Here is a 22,855-nt window from a genome sequence, read left to right as displayed (position 1 = left end):
CTTAATGGCGATTGCGACCTCAACATTTCCGACGAAAAAGGCCACAACATTCCTAAGAACCAAAGTTTGGTGCTTTCGAGGGTAAATACAACGGAGAATAAGGAATTAAGGGACATAACTATTTTAAATTCTATTATTATTACCAATTTTTTTTTCTAGACCAACCACAGGATGTTAATTCATGATACTAAAACAAAAAAATATCAATGTCTTTGTTATTATTTTTAATAAACACAAAAAAGCTGCTCCTGAAAAGTTGCTGTTTTGCAATTACGCCACTTTTCGTGGGATACGACGAAATGTCGTGGGCAATTTATATAGTTTAATTGACGTAGTATAAAATAGCGCACAAAGTTCTTGTGGTACTGCAGAACATACATAGGTAATTACTTAACTTAAATAAGATCATTCGTATCTCGGCTACGGAATCAATATTACTTAATTATCATACAAATAGTAGCTAAAAAATATGTTATTACGGCCTTATTGCTTCGGAATACGAGTCTGTGGTTACTTATTTTTGAAACTTTGAATAATTTCATATTTTTACACGACTGTAACTAACTAGGTACTTATTACTTATCCCGTGGTAATTCTGACGATACAAAAGTAAGTAAACCTAAAAAACTAAACCTACAAAACTAAATTAGAGAGTTAGGTACAAATACTAGTGTCGGTCTTACTATATAGGTAAAAGTTGTGATAGGTATGTTTCGGGTGTGGTACAATTTGCCCTAAAGCAGGGATTGAAACCCTGAGCCTCTTAGTTTCGGCGTTAGGGTCCCTAACAGCCAGGTTATTCAATCTAGTCACATAACGCACCATGTCGATTAAGTACTTATCTTAAAAAAACCCTAAGTATACGTAATAATAATAAAAGTGAATATACTTGGTCTTCCAACATTATGTTAACTACTTAGTAAGACTTGGCAATTAATTACTTAAATTACGATTAATTAAAAATAATATTGTATGTTTAAGTAAAAGTGAATACTATTTGTGAATTTTTTACTCATTTGTTCTGGCTGGAATATACACAGCTGGATGCGGTCACGCCGTTGTACTTTTATTCTACAAGTGTATTGAAGACAATTCTGTCTTTGGTCCATTTTCTTCATCTGAGGGTTTCGTAGTTTCTGAAAAGCGTCAATTATAGCTAAATGTAACAGGTAGGTTTACCTACTCAATTTCTTTAGGATACTTGTTCATGAGACTTCGAATCTCAATGAAACAGGTACACCTACGAAAAATAGTTCAGTAGGTATCTATAGGATACAGAGATAGAGGTTATCTTTAGAGGTTTTTTAAGGCAGTCGATTTTTGTGTTTTTTTTATTGGTTTTTTATTTTAGTTATGGCCGTTAAGTGTTGGAACCGATGTTAATTTATTGATGATAAATAAAGAATTAAAAAAAATCTCTTTACGAAAGTTCCCACCAAAAGCAAAGACAGTCTCATTAACCCTTAAGGCGACTCAACCCTAAAAAAAAAGTTCTCACCATCGCCTTTGCTCAGCAACCGCGGCCCCGTGAGTGCTATGAGGATGGCCCCTGTCGGCGCTGAGATCACTACGCTCAGTACACTGACAGTCAGCAGCGCGTTCGCGTAGGAAGTTTCGTCGGCTACAGCCGCACCAGATGTCTGCCCACTGTTGATTAGATCCAGAGCAGCTGGACCTAGAGCTGCCTGAAATTACAACCAGTTTAAAAAAAAATATAGCCGTATGCATAGAATCCAGTGATAGTCAAAATTAGATAAAATTAGCTGTCGAGTCAAAATTAGTCTTCGAATGAATCGCAGGATATTGGGAGTGATGTATGTCGAAGTGATTGTGCCGGTACAGTATGAGTAAAGCAGGTACGATTAGTTCGAAAAACTCCCGCGCCGAATAAACGAGATACCTTACACTTTAGTCAACTCGTGACCACATCCACTTCAATGTGGTCGAAACGTCGAGGTCATTTTAATAATTGATATAGTACCTAGGTAGTGGTAATTAAGTTCCAAAATAATATAACCCATCTAATTTATTGTTGTTGGCATGTCTAGAAGCTCCAGAATAAGATGACACTTAGGGTCTCAGGTTAGTACCTATATACGTGAGCGACCGTCTGCTATAGATAAGATAATGCCTTTTAATAAAGGCAAGGCTTTCGTTTAAAGTTTATAATTTCAGCTCTATTTTTATGGTAAGTAGAAGTTGGTAAGCGAACAGCCTAATTTCAAACCTACCTGCACTGTAGCTTTGGCCATCCAAGTTAAGCCAATAAAGAGCTTCTCCTTATTGTTGAGTCCACAGCCAAAGCTGACCAGAAATGTGGCGATCACGCGTAGCACGAGACAAGAGATGAGACAAATCGCACCCATCTTGAGTACTTCAGGATCTAAGGCACTGATCTAAAAGAAATTGTAAGTACTTAAATACTCTGAATACGCGTATTGCTTTAAATCTTAGCCAAGCGTATGACCGAGTGAGCCCGTGAGTTTCAGCTTGGGCCAAAATGCTTTCGAGTAGCCCTGTATGTAGATCTTCAATAAAAATCGTTACATTGCCAAGCCGCAAAGGGAACGAGTATGAAGTGGCAAATCAAGCGCCCCAATGTTATGCAACTTGCACGATTTTTCTTGCAGGCCTGAACTGAGCTTTTATCTCGGGCCGTTGTCTGATTGTTATCCTCTACAGATCGCATGTCTAAACATATTATCGAGAATTTTTCTAACTATTTTCCATGGAAAGTTATGGGGGGCTCTCTCAGTTTAGGGAGCTTAACCACTAAAGACACATCGGAGTTTGTCCACTCTGCCGTTATGGAAACGCCATGGGATCGCGGACATTCAACTTTGACGCTCCCCGGTGGCCCCAGCTCTTTGCACTGGTGGAAACCGCTCCAGAGAGAAGGGTCATAAACGCACTGACCCTCCTGCCCGCTATGTAGGACCGGACCGGATAGTGGAAGACCTCGTCCCGGTAGCCCTACTGAGGGATCAGGTGGTTTGCAGCAATAAACTGCGCTTTCCGTCTCTCCCTACGTTTACGCCGGAGCGGGTGCGCGCCTAAAGCTTCTTCGCGCTCATGCCTCGCGGCCTCCTTTTGCATTACAGTGTTACAGAAGGAGGCCACTGCCTCCCATGATCTCTTGCTGTGGAGCATGACTTCGACGACGCTATGCAGCGAGAGATCCGTTACCCTCAGAACGCTTAGTAGTACTGGCCACAATACAGTAGCCAGGAATCCTCATCCATAATCATAATTTATGGTATTTGGAAACGCCATACTAGGAGAGAAAGGTTTAAAGTTCCAACACCCGCCTTCACCAGCTGGTTATAGAATGGTAAATGCTTCAACAAGTGTTTGTCGTAATCACGTCGTAATCGTTATCGCTAAATCATGACTTCTGACCATTTAGAAGTACGTATTGTTTATTTTGAGTTAGCATTATTAGCACAGTTATCTATTGAAGTTCAAGACATATCTACCGTTAGATAAGAATAAACATCAATGAATATCTTTGAAGTTACATACTAATGCCTTGATGTGACAGGTTAATTAATCTACGAGTACGCCGCAGACGGTTTTTGTTTCGGCATCACTATACAATCGACGATTACTTGTTAAGAGCGATACTACGATTACGAATGGACAGTAGATTACGACAGAATTACACCACAGTGTAATATCGAATATTTATCATGAAGGAATGACTCATAATCGTATGGGCAAGGCTAAAATTGTACACCCACGAAATGACACCTTATATAGTCATCTCAATAAAAAACCCATTCAAGATTTCCGACCGTCCTGTAATCTTACAGCGCTAATGATTATATTCTACCATAATATTATTTTATAGAGCTCAATATTTAAGCACTTAGTAAGGCGTAACTAAAATAATGAGAAATAAGTACTTGCCGTTATTTGAGCTCCAGTGAAAGCGAACAATATTGGCTCGAAGAATATCCACAGTATCCTAAAGATATTGCTTACTGGATTCTTATTTATAGCCCAACCTTGCTGTTCCCAATAAAATGCAGCGATGAATCCTGAGCAAACGATAGCTAGAGGACCTGAAAGAAGTTTTATAGAAAATTATTATTTAACCCTCATATTAATGGTGTTCTTGACAGATAGCATAGAACTCCACAAGAAGTCTTTAGAAGCGAATTCTTAATCAGCCTACTATATAGGATCTCGAATTAAAATCAAGCATAATATTACTGAGATCTAATAAGGCAACCGTCCAAAATGTGTGGGAACAAAACATCTAAGTACATAGATCTTAGAAGTTGATGAACTACTGGGTAATTGGTAGTGGAGTAACGGTACACGCCTGGATCAATCAATTATTTAAACAGTCAGGTAATGACTAGAATTTAGTTTACCTGCCCCGCTCCATCCAATAAGACTTGATATAAACAGAGAGAAAAGACCACCCAAAAACAAAGCTAGAAATCTCAGGGGTACTACATAGACGTCTCCTTTTTCTGGAATGATCGAAGTCATTGCACCCCATAGGCTTCCGAGGACAACTCCAGCTATTATCGATAAAGGACCCTGAAAAAAAAGGATGGATTTAATTCATAAAAGTTATAACTACATAAAAATACAAGATGTATTAAAATTAATGTAGAATGATGGATAAGTTTCACAGAATACCCCTGTTCTAAGTCAATGTTCTGAGTCGACTTGGAGTCGACGAATGTTTCCGTACATTGGTTGATGTTCATAGGCTACTGCGTCAAAGACGTGACTTGATTTGAATCAATATAATCCCGATGATGATGACAAATTCCGGTGAAATATGCTTACACCGGTCTTTAACTAGTCAAACTTGTCCTACCGCATCCAATGAAGTATTCCGGATTAGTTTTGTGACACAGTAAGTATGTATATAATACTGAAATTAGTAGTTTAATGTAATATTCAATGCTAATATAAAAAAGCATCAGAAAGCTATTGCGATATCTACCTTGATAATGTTCCAAGTCATAGACCCCGTAGAAAACATGGCGTTTAATATTATAGAGAACACGGCTACGCTGACTGAGTCGTCTATGGCAGTAGCTGCGAGAACCAGCGTGGGTATACCTTTGGAGACACCGTAACCAACGTCTCGAAGTCGGAATAAGCATGGCACTACAACAGCTGGTGACACTGAGGCAATCATTGAGCCTAAAAGGAAACCTGAAACCAAATACATTTGAGATGAGATTGTTGCCCAAGACGTGGAATTCCACCAAGTTTTGCATTAAGAAAACACTAGAAACGTTCTTCTTTCGAGCCAACTAGAAATATTTGTATAAAATGAAAAAAAAAAAACTTTACCCCATATCCATGGTAGTCCAAGCAGATAGCGTGTGGTAACGGCAATAGCTATACATTCGACTATCCAGGGCAAAAGTCCTAGCTGCAATACTGCAGCGTAGTGTTTCTTCAAGACCTCAGCATCCAGTCCAAGACCTGCTCGAGTCAATATTATAACAAGAGCGACTTTTCTAAAACAATATAATTTAAGTTTAATTAACTTTGTAAGCGAAATGGGATCGTCCTTTTAGAGACGCAAATGTCTGAGGAGACTATTTCTAAGTACGTAGTTAAAAATAATAGAACTTAAGGATATTAAATCCCTTTGAAGCAGTACGAGGTAAATATCAGCTTAAAATAAACATTTAGGTACGTAACTTGAACTCTTCACTAACCGTAAGTCCTGGTTAAGTTTCCTATACTGATCAGTCATGTGCACAAGCCCAACGTTTTGAAATAATATTCCTGTCAGCAGCATCCCTATAAGTGCTGGTAAAGTGGTTATTTTCAGCCATAACCATCCTAGTAAGTACGCGGCGATGACTAGGAGCGACATGCTGAGAATCTCACCGTTCAAACCTACAGGCTCTCCTATTTCCGCATATAAAATACCCCAACACAAGAAAACTGGAAAATAAAATTGCTACATCCATAAAACTAATTAATTTTTTTCAAAGAAGCAAGTTTCAAGTACCTATGCGTAAAGTTTTAAATAAAGATGAAGCAAATTCACCCTCGATTCAGCTGACATGGTCCATTGCTGTCTTAGGGCTACGCATCCTTCGAATTGTAATTTTTAAAATTAATAGTTTATAATCAGTAGAAAAATACTTACAGAACATGATTATGCAAAGTTGTTGAGCTGACTGTCTGTATGTGGAGAAAATAGGAAAGGGGAGATATTTGTCCCACCACGAGGGCTGCCAAGACGGAGTCGGATCTTCTTGATGACATCTGAGGCAGAATTTCTGCCACCACCTTTGAATTACAATTGCGATTAATAAAAAAACAATAAATTTAAAAAGAACACTAAACCCGACTGCCTTAAAAAATACTAAAAACAATGGGCTAGAACTTAAAGTTCAACAGTAGGGACCCATTTAAATCGTGACGCTCAAAAATTCTTACCTAATGGGTCCTGAACGGTCTGCTGAACTTTAAGTTAGCTACTTGACAAAGTTCTAGCCCACTAGGTAGACTTGTTTTCTTCTTTATAGTATTTTTTAAGGCAGTCGGGTTTTTGGATTTTTTAAATTTATTGTTTTATTTCACACTTTTTTAATAGTTCTGTGAAAATGGTAGATTAAAACTATTATAACCCATATATATTTAGCATGGGCTAGTTATCACCTTTCATTTGATACCCTACTCGAAAGATTTGCATAAAAAACATTTTTTGAAAACTTACAATTTGGCGCCAAAAAGCCGCTATTTTGATTTTTCAAGAATTTCATGTACTCAGTGTCACTCGCGTCATCAAGGCGAATTCAATGACGTATCATTTATCAACATCTGTTCAGCCGTTGAGTAGTTACGAGAGGACATAGTAATAGACATACATATATACATACGCGTCAAATCCGCGCCCTCCTTCTTCGCGGTCGGGTAAAAAAACTGTCATGCATGATACATTTCTTTTGTTACTTGAAAATAAATCAATAAGGAACTTGCTTCGTTATCTTACTATCAATGTTCTGTTATTGTGAATAGTGCAAAAAAAAAACGTTAAATACCTCTTAAATAACAAAAATAAACTCACTTATCATAGGATTTTCGACGATTTCGATTATCTCCATCTGGTAAAAAAAGTATTTCTGTCACTTAAATTTAGATTTGTCACTAAACTGCGATACCCTAATTATTATATCTATCTCTAAGAAATATATTGGTCATCAAATTAGTAAAATCTGTCTCTAATTATGAGTCATCAGATTAATGTAAACCTGTATCCTAAATTATAGTTTGATCATCAAAATTCGATCACCAAAATAATAGATCTGTCACCTAATAAATAGATCAGTTCCTTAATTCGATACTTCTACCTATTCTACTAAGGCAGGTTTGGTTAGGCACGACGACGAGCGAAGCGAGGAGCAGTGTTAGGTGGAACCACGACCCTCAGTGCGCGAGCCGAGCGAGCGAAGCGAGCCTGCCGGCCGCGGCAGCGGCCGGCGAAGTGGCAGAAACGATCATTGTTCGCTAATACTTGTATGATGAATATAAATGTTTGTAGTAGGTTAGGTACTTGAGTATTGAGTATATATATTGGAAGTTTGTATGTATTTAAGTATATATTATATGTATGTATGTCTACCCGTTGTTTAGCACCCATAGAACAATTTTTGATTAGTTTGAGGGTGGGTCAATTGGTGTAATTTGTGAAAAGATATTATTATATGATTTCATTCATTGAATATTATTATCGTCAAATTTCAGTTCAATTATTTGATGATCAATATTATTTTCCAGTGATTATAATTAATTTTTAGGAAGCCATTTCTATATTGTTTAGTGATTCAATTTTAGCGACACATCTATTATTTTGGAACCCAATATAATTTGATGATCAATTTTATTTCCGAGTAATTTTTAAATAATATTTAGGTAGCCGTTTTAATATTAAGTATTTGGTGATTCAATTTAGGTGACAGATCTACTATTTTAGGAACAAATATTATTTATTAGGTCGCCGAAAACGCATTTATTAGGTGATCAATAAAATCATACCCCATTCAAAATTCGAACGTGGCACCAGACAAAAATTACTAATTACGTATCGCGTCCACCACACCACAAAATGCCTTCAAAATAAAGATTAAACCTGGGTTTTATGCAAAACCATCTCATAAAATAAACAAACCCTAAATTGTATGACTTTAATAAATCAGACACGTTATCATTTTCGTCAAAGCCGACAGTTACGGCTTGTTAAGCAAACATTGGTCAGAATTCGGTTTTAATTCCGGTAAAGGATTTAGTTATGTCAGAGATAAAAATAAAAGTCAGATATGTTTGAGTTACAGAATTTTCACGAATTGTATAAAAATAGGGTAAGTACCTATTTATAAATTTATTTAGAGTAGGTAAGTATTGCAGTTTTGCAGTGGATGGTTAGGTTAGTTTGACCCTTAAAAATCTTTCTTATGAGTTTTCACAAGATTCTAAGTGAATTGCTTGTATGCGTTCGTGCGTGTTGATATAACTATCTATATAAGTTCGGGTCAAATCTGGCAAGTTAATCCCACTGGTTGGATTGACTTGAAATTTGGTGTGAATATGTAAGTTGGATGGTTAGACTACCTGGTACTGAAATCCTGGTGGTCCACCCGGGATTGTTTCCGTTGTAGGGAACTCTCCAACGGTTACTTTGGTACGGATACCCATTATTACAAAGCAAGTAGGTACCCACATTCAACAAAGAGTATTGTACCTACTACAGTCATCAGACCAGGCCCCAATTGCATAACAATTTACAGGCTAATAGTATTGGCGATTTTGTATTGAAATTCACTAGTAATAATAATTTGTTTGTAATTTCTTATGCAATTGGGCCTAGCTTGTATTAAGTAAAAAAATATTTTTTAACCAAAACAATACAAATTATAATTGTGGTTGATATAGTTTCCATTAAATTAGAATACAACTCTACTATACCCTACCTAAGCTAAGAGCTAGAATAAGATCATTTTTGTTTTTTGCCAAGGAAACAAATAAATACCTACATTGTTCTAATCTACGAATAATAATTATTATACGTAGGTTCGAATGTTCAAAGTGCACACAATGAAGGCGTGGCTGCTTTTTTTTAAATATTTTATTTTATTTTAATCAAAAAAATCTATAGCAAAAAACCTTTAGGTACCTTTGTGTTCAGTCAAGGTAACCGAATCATCTGCTGAACATTCTGAATCAGTTTTAAAACCTGCTTCATGAGCGTTTAGAAGTTTTGAAGCGAAATACAACAGAAATAAAGACAAAAGAAATACCTGTATGCGAGCTGGCCATATTCATATCGTTCAAATCACTTCCTCGGCCTGAAATCCAATTTATCACCTTAGTTTTTTTAATGTTTGCAGAATCTTCAAACCGATCGTCTACTGGTGTTTGAAACACATCTTGTATCACACGGGATAATCCTTAAGATACTGAACTAAATTCTGTAATCAGTAAACTCTTAAATAAGATTTGTTTTCAGACTGCACCCGGCAGACTATGTATTTACATTACATAGAGACTTAGCTTGGGAGAAGGCCGCAAAAGTCAGAAGTCAACAAGATAAATTTGTTGATACAACAGCGCACGTGATACTGCCTTAATATGTATGAATTGACTATCCTTTTAATAAACTGTAGTGAACAATTTAATTTATGTTCAGGCAGGGGGCAGACTAGTAAAATATTATAATATCTAGTACTCGTGACTTGTGTTCTAAAGTTTAAGCTATGATATCACACATAATTATACTATTTTTATGATTTAAATTCGGGTTTTGTTCCGCGTACCTTGATTTTAGAGAAGCTCTAAATTAGTAATGACCGCGATAGTCTAAAACATTGTGTAAACTTACCTACTATCCATACGAATATTATAAATGCGAAAGTGTGTGTTTGTCCGTCTTTCACGTCGCAACGGAGCGACAGATATTTTTGGCATAGAGATAGTTTATGGGCCAGAGAGTGACAATAGGCTACTTTTTATCCCGGAAAAATGCACAGTTTCCGAGGGAACAGCGCGCGATAACCGAATTCCACGGGCAAAAGCTAGTAATGTTATAAATATGAAAGTTTGTGTGTGTGTGTGTGTGTGTGTGTGTGTGTGTGTGTGTGTGTGTGTGTGTGTGCGTATTTTTGTTAGTCCTTCTGGCTAAAGCTGCTGGGCAGATTTGGATGAGATTTGACCGTATTCTCGGTAGGTACATAACTATCTTACATAACCAGCACTGAAAAGAGTCAAATATCTTCTATTTAATATAATACAGAATGGCCACGCTCCGCCCCGCACCGGTTCGAGTTACCTCACCTCTCAAGCGCAGATTGCAGGAAAACCGCAGGAAAGCAGTCGGGTGCGCAACGCGATGTATGTCGGTCGCACCGTCGCACGGCACGGCACTAAGTTCGGGAACAATAACTTTGCGAAATGGTGATATACTGTGCATTGTATGGGTGTCTGTCAACAGCCAAAGATAAGAAAAGGAGTTTTTTTCGATTTCCGAAGGGCGAAAAAAGGTAGGTAAGGTACCTAACCAACTTTAATTAGCAACATGTACAAAATGTACTTAGGTATTAGGTAACTGAGGAAAAAACCAATATCTAGGTTTAAAAGTGTGTACCTATAATGTATAAATAGACGTCTTATATTTATATTAGTAGGTAGGTATTTGTAAAATTGATTTGTTAATTCTCTCCTATCAATAGACCAATATCTTATCTGCACACACTAAACTAATTATTATAACAAATTGTCTAAAAGTATCGCGATTAATACATGAAATAACTAATTAGGTACCGAATAATTCGTTCAAGTTTGTAGTCATATATTTATTGTAATGTAAAATAGTAATGCTTAAATACATAGACAGACACATTTTAAGTAGGTTTAAATAGAAATATATGTTTAGCGAATACATTTATTTACACATCTAAGCCATACCTACATACCCTATGGTACTAGGGTTTTGCGATAGTCAGCCCTGTGTGTCTTACGCACACATTGACGCGTGTACAGACGTCGTCGTGCCTATGTAGATTCAAGAACGCGTATTTTGTATGGCGTGGCCGCCCTGTGATTTAAGTAAAGCAGATTTTTAATAGAGTGGCTAATGAAAGCTGAACCTGCAAAAACACGGCAATTTCAAAAAACTTTTATATGGTATTACCACAGAATAAGTAATAGTACAAGTACATAAACTTCTCTGCCGTAGGTAGAATCGTGACTACTTTATGCTTCTCTGTCTATCGCATAACTCGTGTTCACTCGCACGCGGCCTCTGTCCAACTATTAGTGGACGTCCTACGGCTGATATGAAAATGAATTATTGATTGTCGGAATCGAAAAAAGATGCTTAATATTTATCTTTGTAATGCATGGTAACAAATAGTAACAAGAGTGGCTTAGTATTATTTCATGATTGTTTTTTTGGAGTCTTTTTGTATTTTTTATTTCAACTCCAAATTTGTTACTTTTACGGGTATCCCGTGAAACCCACACACATAGATGCCACATAGATATCGCTAGTGCTGCTGCTTAAGTAGCAAAGTAGAAATAAGCCACCTGAGATTTGTATGCATAGGAAAAAATCGTGTCTAGATTCCTGTCCAGCAGTGGTGTAGGGGTTATAGCAGCACGGAATGCTGAGGACCTGGGTTCAATTCCCAGTGCTGGTCTCTTTTTTTGGTTTTTCTGTGCATCCATGTCTCAGTTTGTATTTTCGATAGTATCATTTCGTCTAAAAAGCAGCTAGTCTAAGTAACTATTAGTTATTCTGTGTCTAAGTAGCAAGTGGTCTGATAAGCATCTGGTCTAAGTAGCAAGAGTCTAAAGTTCTTTGTTTCGCGGAGCTCCAGTTTCGCGTGGCCGAGGCGCTTCACATCTTGACACAACTCTAACCTAACCTATGTTTTTTCAAGTTTTCGACAAACAATAGATTAGGGCTATTTGCTTTTTAGACCACTTGGGTACTTGGACCAGCTGCTTTTTAGACCACTTGGGTACTTGGACCAGCTGCTTTTTAGACCACTTGGGTACTTGGACCAGCTGCTTTTTAGACCGCTTGGGTACTTGGACCAGCTGCTTTTTAGACCGCTTGGGTACATGGACCAGCTGCTTTTTAAACCACTTGGGTACTTGGACCAGCTGCTTTTTAGACCGCTTGGGTACTTGGACCAGCTGCTTTTTAGACCACTTGGGTACTTGGGCCAGCTGCTTTTTTTTTTAACGATCTATTTAGGATGCTGTTGTTGGGGCTGCCTCGCTATTGCAGCGGGTCAGCAATGTTCGCGGAGGCGCGCTTGGACTGCTTCTCTGTCATCATACGCAAGAGCAGCCTCGCTGCTTATGGCAGGGTGAGGGGTACAGCAGCACCCTGGCAATGTCTGCTGGCTGGTTAAATGAAGTGTACCACAACCCTTGTAGTGTGCTCCATATATGCATTATTGCAATAATACCTATGTATTATTGCCTAACATTTTAGATCTAAAAAAAACAGAGTTAGTAAACTCTGACATGTAATTGTTTTATTATGATATGATTATGGAGTTTAAATTATTATCTACTAGCTTTTGCCCGCGGCTTCGCCCGCGTGGAATTCGGTTATCGCGCGCTCTTCCCTCGGGAACTGTGCATTTTTCCGGGATAAAAAGTAGCCTATGTCACTCTCTGGCCCAAAAACTAACTCTATGCCAAAATAAGATTGTTTTTTTTTTGGAATCTTTTTGTATTTTTTATTTCAATTCCAAATTTTTACTTTTACGGTCATCCCGTAAAACCTAAATTGAAAATACAAACTGAAATATAGATGCACAGAAAAACCAGAAAAATAAGACCAGCACTGGGAATCGAACCCAGGTCCTCGGTATTCCGCACCGCGTGCTATACCGCTACACCACTGCTGGTCACCAGCCAGTGCTGGTCAGTTTTTATTTTCAATCCATGCCAAAAATCACGTAGATCCGTCACTTCGTTTCGACCTGAAAGACGAACAAACATACAAACACTCACACTTCCGCATTTATAATATTAGTATGGACTTTTTGCCATAAGTAATGAGCAAAGCAATGAGTTGAAATAAATTATTTTTATCTACTCGTAATGAATTTATATCAATGAAAGTTCATGTGGTAGTCTTAGGTCCTATTCAAATCTAGCGTTTTTCGAGCGCCGTCGTCTTGTCAAAGCCAACTCAGCGTCAACGCAACGTTCACGTAGCGGCGCCGCGATGTCAGTGGCGTCTTTCGAACATCAGCGTCTCATAACGCCTGCGCACCGGCGCGCCACGTTACTGCTAGCGTCTTTCCAGCGTTGTCGTCTTGTCAGCGCCCGCGCAGCGTCACTTCGACGGACAGAGCACAACGCAATCTAACAAGTCTCAACAGTCTCAGTTGAAACGTTAGCACCAAAGAATGCGGGAGGGCAGGCTACGCAGGCGCTGATAAGACGCCGACGTTCGACGTCGCCCACCTGTACCCTTAGTGTATTTTTTCGGTTTGCATTAAAGTCTTAATTTGTATGGAAACACGAATAGCGCCTCTAGCGGCACGTTTGCACAACAACTTTTGTGAGTGTAGGTAGGTGTGCTTGTCGTTGTGCTTGTTAAATTACTGGTACTGAGCGGACGCGCGGACGTGACGTTGATGCCGCGCGAGCGTTAATGAGACGCTGACGTTCGAAAGACGCCTCTGACGTCGCCGTGCCTTTACGTAAACGATGAGCATTGAGCTTGCGTTAATAAGACGCAATGACTCATTACACATTTCGCGGTAAGTTGTGACTCGTAGTCATTAATTAAGAGTAAATACTGTCAAGAGTAGGTACCGTCAATGCTTTGGTGTCTCCAACTCTCCATACTGGCCCATTTAGAATGCTCAACGACCGAATTGCGTGGGCTATAAACATTTCACATAATTGAGTGCCGATGTTGCCGCCAGTAATAGTTTTCCCCTTTAAACAGTGCCCTGGGCGGTCGCCCCACTGCGCCCTACCGTAACGCCGCTACTGCCTTTAAAAATCTACGTAAGACTAGCCATATACTGTAGTCTTTGGACTAGCCAGCTAGTCAGTATAGCCAGTATCTGTGAGATTGTAAAATGTGGGAAAAAATTACATTATTTATTATAATTAATTGTGCCTAAAATCATTTACATTACCTACTTTATTTAATAGGCACACACGAGGCACACACCAAAAGCGCCTGATCGATTTAATTTCTTGGAAGTGCAAAAAATGTGACTTAATCAAAAAACAACCGTATCACGCAACAAACACGTCTCAAATACAAACAGGGTTCTCGTTTGTTATCGTATCATATAATAGCAAATATTTTGATGTACGTTTAAGTAACATACTGTAAGCAGATTGATAGCTTTTTCAAATGTTTCATAATAATAAAAGGCATCGTTGAACTGCTACCATTAATTAGAATAATTATTATTGACCAAAACATAACCTAAACGCATAATTAATTTCATAGCTTTTAACCAGTGTCTAGACTCACCTGATTGTTTTTCATTTAGAAAAGGGCTCGTGGCACTCATCATTTATTAGTTAGCTACTAGTATTTTTCGAAATAAAATCGGGAAATTCACTTATATAAAAAAATATTGGGCAACTTGTTTGTTTGGTTTCGATGACGTCTGACACTGTTCTATCAAACAGTTAGCGTAGTTTTCGGTAGATGGCTTAGCTAACTAAAATGGTAGATATGTAAATAATACAACTAAGTAACTACGAACCATTTATACCAATTTATAATATCAAACCCGGTTTCAAGATAAGATCTATGAGGGAAATAGTTTTATAAACTAATTAACCGTTATGTTATTTAAGTTTAGATGGCGAAATATTTATTAGTTGATCTACATCTTAGCACCTGACAGAAACATATCAGCAAAGTTGTGTTCACGAAAATATATTGCATAAAATCAAACGTTTCACGGTTTCACTAAACCACTTCCTTAATTCGACCAAGTACGTGTCGGAACCATATATGATAGGGTTCTGTAGCTATTACTAATAAAAATACTACTAAAATATATTGATAAATCATTATAATTATAATTATACCACTGCCTACCAAAATGTAGAGTTATAAATGGTCCTTGGTTATAATAATTAATAGAGTTAGTTAGTAGATTTAATCAAGCATCATCTTGCGGAGGTTCAATATCAATGAACTATGTATAAACTTTTTCCCTGCTACTCCATCCGGATGGACATAATCCTATGTGCAAGACTGTTACTCCTGCCTGACACATATTATGTGTGAACGCGATACTGCAGCTCATTTGCGTCTGGTGTGGTGATGTGAAAGTTGGATCTGTATGACATTATGTTGATTTACGTGGAAGCTTCCGAGGGCGTGGTTCTGCATGAAAATAAATATTGTGTCGCACTGACGTAGGTTTCGGACCGGTTTTTATACAAGTAAAATTCCAAAATCTTAAGAGATTTGTTATTTTGCATGTGACACATTTTATGAAGATCAAAATATCATCATGATTTAGGCAGTGCGTCGGTTTCAGACGAATTTTGAAGTGTTGTCTGTGCACAACGTCTTTCATGGCTGACTAGTTAGACCGATGCGAGAGCGACATGCTTGTCCACTGTGGCTTGACAAGAGAAGTTTGTGGAGGTTGGTGCAGAACCGCCTTGATGTTGTTTCAGTCTCTTGTCAGCAAGTGTCTCGAACCAGGTTTCATCACAATACTTGCTCCATACAATACACGTTTCCGCCAATCGGTCCGTTTGTTCGCTGGCTTTTCAAAACATAATTTCTAAGATTTCGCATGGAAACTTAGAAAAATCCTGAAATTTCAATTGAAAAGTCTGGCACATTCAGAACCCATGCTACGGTTCAGGAGGGAATCATATGTCTGATTTAATGTCTTCTCAGTCCTCTGAGATTTCAAATTTTCAGGGAAATCTTTTCTCGGACAGGCAATGGAGCAAGCTTGGTCCATAAGCTTTATTTGCATCTGTCGGTCACAGTCTGTCTTAAGATTTTAGCAACGGGACCTGTTGCGCTATGAGTGGAGGACAAAAAAACAAATTTCGCCAATCCCTACCCCACCAAAGCGAATGGGAAGGGATGCTTGAGTACAGGATTCTTCGCTAAGGTGTGTGTACGATCAAAATTAATTCCAGGTTAGCTCAATATAGTTTTGGTCAATGTGAGTTCTTGACCGGCGAAATATCGATAGACGGCGTTAGTATCGAGAGATTCGTTTGACGTTACAGCCTAGCTTGCGATTGGCTTATTTAGTTATGTTACAAGTATTTAACCAATCACAAACATGACGCTAATTTCAAAATTGTCAATCAAACAGACCTCAACCTAAGGACCTCAAGGTACTAGCGCCACCTAGCCTGTCACAGAAATTGTCATTAAACAAAACACAAACACCGCGACGTTAATAACTTTTTGTAGAAATTCGAGATATTAGTGCGGAAATGTGAACGCTCTAGATACGCCACCGACAGGTTCAATGTCAAGCAAAAACCGGCGACGTGACTGCGATTAGACCGTTACCCGGTTCCGTTTTAGATTCTGGTTCTTTTAATTTATTTCAACTCCACTATGTAGTTCAAAATGATTACTAAGTACTTAACCCACTCGATGCGGCTAAAAACTCAGCAACAGTTTTCAGATGATTGCGGCATATTTTTAGTCGGGTCATAATCTTTTTTTTTATTGACGGGCGTCGCTATAGCATAGACCCTGAAGCTATTATACTTACGTTAATTTTAGTAGCTGTTAAAAATCTGGGAAATTAGGTAAATTGTAACTTTAGGCTTTTTGCCACAAAAGGTGTCTAGGTCATCATAAAATTTGGGCAATGCTTCACTACTTTCAGAAATCTACATGTGAACTTAACAGAGTCCGACTCTCACTTGATCATTTTTTGAAAGTAAAGCACCAACCCATGTTTCACCGCCTGATTATGTACATCAAAACCAGAAAAGAACTTGACTGGTCAAGTAAATTAATGGAATGCCATAACGCGGTCACTATGATTATTTCCAAGCTGCCCAGCTGGCGGGAAGTCGCAGCATGGTCATCGCTGCCTACTTGGGCATTTCTCTTCGGTTGTTGTCGCTGCACGCACCACTACTGTGCGTCCTCGCGCATTCAAAACATTCCAACTGACATTAACATGACTCCCGCGTTCTTCGTTCGAATTTGGAGTGCGTTCGCGAATATTTCGTAAAGTAACTTTTTTTATGGCTAGTGAACCAAAGTTGCCAGTGTCATTATGGCTGTTAATAAAATATGCCTGTTCAAGTGTACGGTGACAGCGTTATTATTATTAATAGTGATAGATATAGGTGAGTTGATATTATACCCACATAATTTAATTTACAATACATAATAAAAACAATAATTTTTACATGCGTATGAAGCAAGTTTTCCGCTTCGTTGATAGTCGGTATCTACTACGATTTCTCGAACCTGACCATTTTCTATCAAACACGCAACTTCAAGATGCGGCAGGGAAAAGATGTGATACTCGATTAGCACTTTCGATTTAATACATTGGCTTATTATTCAGAATTTAATCCAGTAAACCAGTTCTTTTTTGGGAATCAATAATATGTAAATCCTAACACCTTAATTATGATTCGATTAAATCAAAGACCAAGACAGTCAATCATTCACCATTGGAATTCATGTGGGAGGAACCAAACGAGGAACCTTATTAAAAAGTGATAGACCATCGAAAAAGATTTTAAATATCTATGTTCTCAGGAGGCTGGGAAATGAGCAAGCTAAGTTAGGTAGCTTTCTTACTTAAATAAAGACGTTGCGACGTACCTAGCACCGCAAAAATCAACGATTTCCCCAATTATCGCGCCACTGCATTATTGGCAATGGCACGCAATGGTCAGTCTCTACTAACTAAGCAGGTAGAAGAAGGTAAGTTGAGTTAGGTATTTGTCGTTGTCTTTTAAAGTAGGTAACCAAAGTTACAGAGCTGACCGGGTGATTTTTTATTCAGGACGCACAGCGATATGGAAGATGATGGCACGTGTTGATTCCGTCTCACAAGTCATAATGGTTAGACAAAAAGCTGATTTCGACCGAGGCCGATTTCTGACGTTTGTTAGCTGGTTGAACAGGTTTTCCTTTGGTGCCCAATGTAGGAGTAACTGCGGTAGGTACAGCTTTCTGGAACATATTATCATTCGACATTAGGACGCTGTGAAATCAGACAGGCCTCAATATAAATTTTCAAATGCAAATTGAAATTAATTGTCACATAAAGTTAGCTTATATTTAAACTAATATTTATTTTTCAGCATCACTACTCATATACAATTTACGAACGATTAGTACCACTACTCTAGAATTACTCTGTAGTAAATACTCGTAAATATAATATATAGTCTGTTTCCCGCATCATCGTAAACTAATGAAATTGAAACCCAACGATTTCGATGAAATTTGGTATGTAGGGGTTTTCAGGGATGACAAATCGATCTAGCTTGATCTTATCACTGGGAAAACGCTAATTAACGAGTTTTAGCCCGAGCAAAGCTCGGTCGTCCAGGTACTAAACCCCTAATAGGTACGGCGTAAATATTGCGTGGCAGGTCATGAGTTTTTGAATGATCAGAAAAGTAGATGTTTTCTGGCGCGTAGGTATATATGTTTTTTTTTTCTCGACTAACCCTTAGTGTGGAGTATGAGAGTTATTAGTAGTTTAAAAGTAAATAGCAGCCTAAGGTATAAAATATACCTAAACTTGGAAGATTTCGTACACAATACAAAACCCTTAAAAATATTACTTGATTTTTTCGTAATGGCCGCGGAACCCTATCTTGGGCGTGTCCGACAAGCACTTGGCCGGTTTTTAGTAATACGAAGGAAATACGCCTACGTTTTGACTGGTTCTGGCCAACCTATCTTGAGCCGCCCGCAGCGCTTCGCCCCTATACATGTTCCCTCCTCTTCCCCCATATCCACATTGAGTAGCACTAAAAGCTCGGTGCACTCTTCATTAATAGCTTGTAAAAACAATTGATATAATATGTCAAATAAAAAATTGTAGATTATTGTCGTGGCCTGTGGAAGTAGGCAATTGTTGGCTGAGTCACAGAATATATAATAGTACTGACGTACAGAATGGCCACGCTCCGCCCCGCACCGGTTCGAGTTACCCCACCCCTCAAGCGCAGATTGCAGGTAAACCGCAGGAAAGCAGTCGGGTGCGCAACGCGATGTATGTCGGTCGCACCGTCGCACGGCACTAAGTTCGGGAGCAATAACTTTGCGAAATGGTGATATACTGTGCATTGTATGGGTGTTTGTCAACAGCCAAAGATAAGAAAAGGAGTATTTTTCGATTTCCGAAGGACGAAAAAAGGTAGGTAAGGTACCTAGCCAACTTTAATTAGCAACATGTACAATGTAGGTATTAGGTAACTGAGGAAAAAACCAATACGTAGGTTTAAAAGTGTGTACCTATAATGTATAAATAGACGTCTTATATTAGTAGGTAGGTATTTGTAAAATTGATTTGTTAATTCTCTCCTATCAATAGACCAATATATATCTTATCTACACACACTATACTAATTATATAACAAATTGTCTAAAAGTATCGCGATTAATACATGAAATAACTAATTAGGTAACGAATAATTCGTTCAAGTTTGTAGTCATATATTTATTGTAATGTATAATAATAATGCTTAACTACATAGACAGACACATTTTAAGTAGGTTTAAATAAAAATATATGATTAACGATTACATTTATTTACACATCTAAGCCATACCTACATACCCTATAGTACTAGGGTTTTGCGATAGTCAGCCCTGTGTGTCTTACGCACACATTGACGCGTGTACAGACGTCGTCGTGCCTATGTAGATTCAAGAACGCGTATTTTGTATGGCGTGGCCGCTCTGTGGCTGAGTATGAGTATTAAACGGACGAGCTTGCGAGTCCGTTTAAGTAATACGAAGCTAGCAATTCATATTCCAGCCGAGACTAATATAAAGCTTTTCTCAAAAATGGTGAATAATTCTGAAATAGAATACACTTTTTCTCAAAATATATTATAACATTTAATTTTATTCTAACATTTTTCTTATGCTTTCCCGCCTTTATTTTATTAAAAATAAACTCCAGATCTATTTTTCCACCGAAAACACCACAAGCTGTTTCAGACCCAATTGAAAAAGTCCGGAGTTCCAACAAAATATCTGAAACCGGCCATTAGACTTAGCTGTATACGACTTTTGTCCATGGCCTTTTTAACTTTTTTAAGAAATTGTGACTGATTGCAGGCGCGCTAATTCATTATTGTCGAGCTAGCGTGCCTGCAATCTTTTCAACTTTTTAATTTTTCGCTGACCATAAACTATGCACTTCACCTTCCGATATCTACAGAATAATGTCAACTTTTACGGACATTTTTGAGAAAAGAAGATTACTTACCGTTTCGAATCTTTATTTTCTTACGTAAGTCTGGGTCATACATCGGAATGCTCCCATTCAAAAATAATAACACAACCAGCATCCGATATTGCTTTCGCTGTAAAAGTAAAAGTAAAATTCGCGTAATCGGCAACGTTGCAGTTCATTGAGTCAGCTCGTAAACTTTTATTAACTTGATCTTGTACTGCATAAGATTGAAAAAAAAATCGTAATAAACTCGTTGGGTATGAGAGTGGATGAGTCCACGAAACAGTTATTAAATGCATACCTAAATATAAATCGAATGAATATTATGTAGCAAGTTACATATTAATATTTGTGTTGTTTTGTAAGTAGGTTTTGTCACCTAATTAGTTTTAAATATTATTGATTATAAATATGTATATGTTAGTCTGTAAGGTATTTATTGTATGGGACAAGTTGCCCGAAATAAATTTATTTATTATTACTTATTATTATTATTACGTATTTATCTACTTACAAAATTAGGACTTCATTTTATTACTTCTTTTATTCATCATCATCATAATACGACTTCACAAAAAATGTTTAGAACCCCTTCTTCTGTGACCTTCTAGAGTCCAATGTTATCTTGAATGCACTATTATAGAGTTGGAACAAGTATCGACGTCAAAGACATTTTTATCATACCGTATACCAAAATGAACAATCAAAGAGCCTAAAAGCATAAAAAGTTCGACGCTCGGCTGAAAACGGTCTCAATTATATTACTTGAACGTATTCACAACTTTCCAGTATTAGTTGTTATTGTTTACTGGCACGCCACAAATCAGTACAAAAATTTTATACAGTCTTTATAAAATTTAATGGTAGTCTTACTTATCGCTTTTACCTCTTGCAAAGCACCATTTAACCAGTAACCTTTAGTGTTCAACGATCAATTTGTAAGTCCACATTTTAGAGGCCGACCAACTTAAAAGACAGCAAAAATTGCATAAACATTTTTAAATAAGATCTAAAATGCGTATTTGCTTATCATTATTGTGGTTGTTAGGCTTTCAGTACGAACAATTACGATATACTTAACGAGATAAGTTATTATCTGTCTGGTAAAGTAAAGAACGGTTGTATTATGTGAATGGTTGTATGTGTGTTATTTTAAGTCGGGTTTGTATCAATGGTTTTAGTTTTGTATGGATTTCCGGTAAAAGCTACCATGAGGATTTGGTTTTTACTGGATCCGAGCCGTCGCTTACAGCTCTACAAGGCTCATGTTCGTCTTCACTTCAAGTATTGCTCTCACCTTTGGGCTGGGGCCCCTCAGTATCACCTGGTTCCACTTGATCGACTGCAGTGTAAACTCCAATTCAATAGAATCTGACAATCCTGTAGACACTTCCAGCCTACTAATATAAACACCGGGCTGCCTAAGGCTTTGTGATGTGACTATTATTCTTTTTTGATTCCTTTTAGATGATAATTGCAACAACAGGGACATATATAATCAAGTGTGCCCACGATAGGGTGTCTTAAATATAGAAAATTTACAGATTCTATTGAATTGTACTTTAGGGCAGCTCGTATTATCGGCGATCCAATACTTTCTGGGAAACTGTATCCTTAGGCCTTACGTAGAGACGTTAGTTCTCTCTGCGTTTTTTATATAGGATCTACAATGGGGAATGTTCCGACGAACTCTTCGATCTGATCCTAGCTGCTAAGTTCCATCACCTTAGCACTCGGCATAATCCACTGTGAGGTTTAAACGTTCCTTTCTACCTCGCACGTGTAAAATATGGAATGGACTCACTGCTGCTGGGGTTTGTCCATCTAGTTATAATTTGGGTACCTTCAAAAGGCGAGTGTATCGCCGATTGCAAGGCCGGCAACGCACCCGCAGTCCTGATAATGCTGTAGGTGTCCATGGACGGCGGTGCTCGTTTGCCAGCTGTTTATAAAAAAAATAAACAACCTATATTTTCGACAATATTTAATGATTAATTTTTATTTGGGTACAATACCAAGTATTATACTAGTTGTGCATAAAATTAATATTAGTGAGAATGAAGTGAACTTATTTGAAGGATGTGAAAATAAATTAGCCAAAAGATAATAAAGAAAGACCTAAGAAAGAATAAAAATTAAGTACGTTACAAATTGTGAGCCTTCTTGAGGAGGTTTCAAGAATAAGAACCGATTACGGCTACCTCATAGCCTGAGAAAAAAGAAAATTCCAGAGACGAATCCGTTTTATTTAGAGGTATTTTCCGCGACTTTAATTGGGAAGTATTAATTTATTAATGGCGTTTACGTATATATTTTTCTGGGATAAAATTATTCTGTGGCAGGCTCTCAAATCATGTTAACTCGATCGATCGAGTACACATTCGTATTTATAAATATAAATTAGGATCAAGAGATTCCCTAGGAGGAAT

At 37.8% G+C, this 22,855-nt stretch overlaps 2 protein-coding genes across 8 annotated transcripts in view; one reads left to right on the top strand and one right to left on the bottom strand.

Annotated features, from left to right (window-relative positions):
* Positions 1 to 220: 220 nt before the first annotated feature.
* On the bottom strand, positions 221 to 22,336 carry LOC141432123 (sodium/hydrogen exchanger 9B2-like). 5 transcript variants are annotated; one of them, XM_074093564.1, is made up of 12 exons: positions 22,270 to 22,336; positions 9,288 to 9,335; positions 7,061 to 7,097; positions 6,137 to 6,279; positions 5,697 to 5,928; positions 5,323 to 5,492; positions 4,967 to 5,181; positions 4,380 to 4,551; positions 3,910 to 4,064; positions 2,232 to 2,396; positions 1,499 to 1,685; positions 221 to 1,136 (listed from the first exon to the last, which is right to left on the bottom strand). In XM_074093564.1, exons 2-12 carry the CDS (start codon positions 9,310 to 9,312, stop codon positions 1,072 to 1,074), a joined length of 1,566 nt encoding a protein of 521 aa, XP_073949665.1. In that variant the 5' UTR covers positions 9,313 to 9,335; positions 22,270 to 22,336; the 3' UTR covers positions 221 to 1,071. The 5 variants fall into 5 exon arrangements, with proteins under 5 accessions (XP_073949665.1, XP_073949663.1, XP_073949666.1 ...); XM_074093562.1 differs by lacking the exon at positions 22,270 to 22,336 and adding an exon at positions 14,510 to 14,647; XM_074093565.1 differs by lacking the exon at positions 22,270 to 22,336 and adding an exon at positions 10,321 to 10,393.
* Positions 17,057 to 22,855, top strand: part of LOC141432126 (phospholipase A1-like) — a 40,030-nt gene continuing 34,231 nt past the window's right edge. For 2 of the 3 annotated variants that reach the window (XM_074093572.1, XM_074093569.1), the window contains exon 1: positions 17,057 to 17,340. In XM_074093572.1, the coding sequence (XP_073949673.1) occupies positions 17,285 to 17,340 (56 nt within the window). In that variant the 5' untranslated portion in view covers positions 17,057 to 17,284. Of the gene's footprint in view, positions 17,341 to 19,033; positions 19,380 to 22,855 lie in introns of those variants that run through there. The other variant, XM_074093571.1, reaches the window with a different exon arrangement.

Source organism: Choristoneura fumiferana, chromosome 10, assembly GCF_025370935.1.
Source record: "Choristoneura fumiferana chromosome 10, NRCan_CFum_1, whole genome shotgun sequence".
Lineage (NCBI taxonomy): Eukaryota > Metazoa > Arthropoda > Insecta > Lepidoptera > Tortricidae > Choristoneura > Choristoneura fumiferana.
Note: the sequence above shows the minus strand (reverse complement) of the source record. Positions and strands in the feature narration are given on the sequence as shown.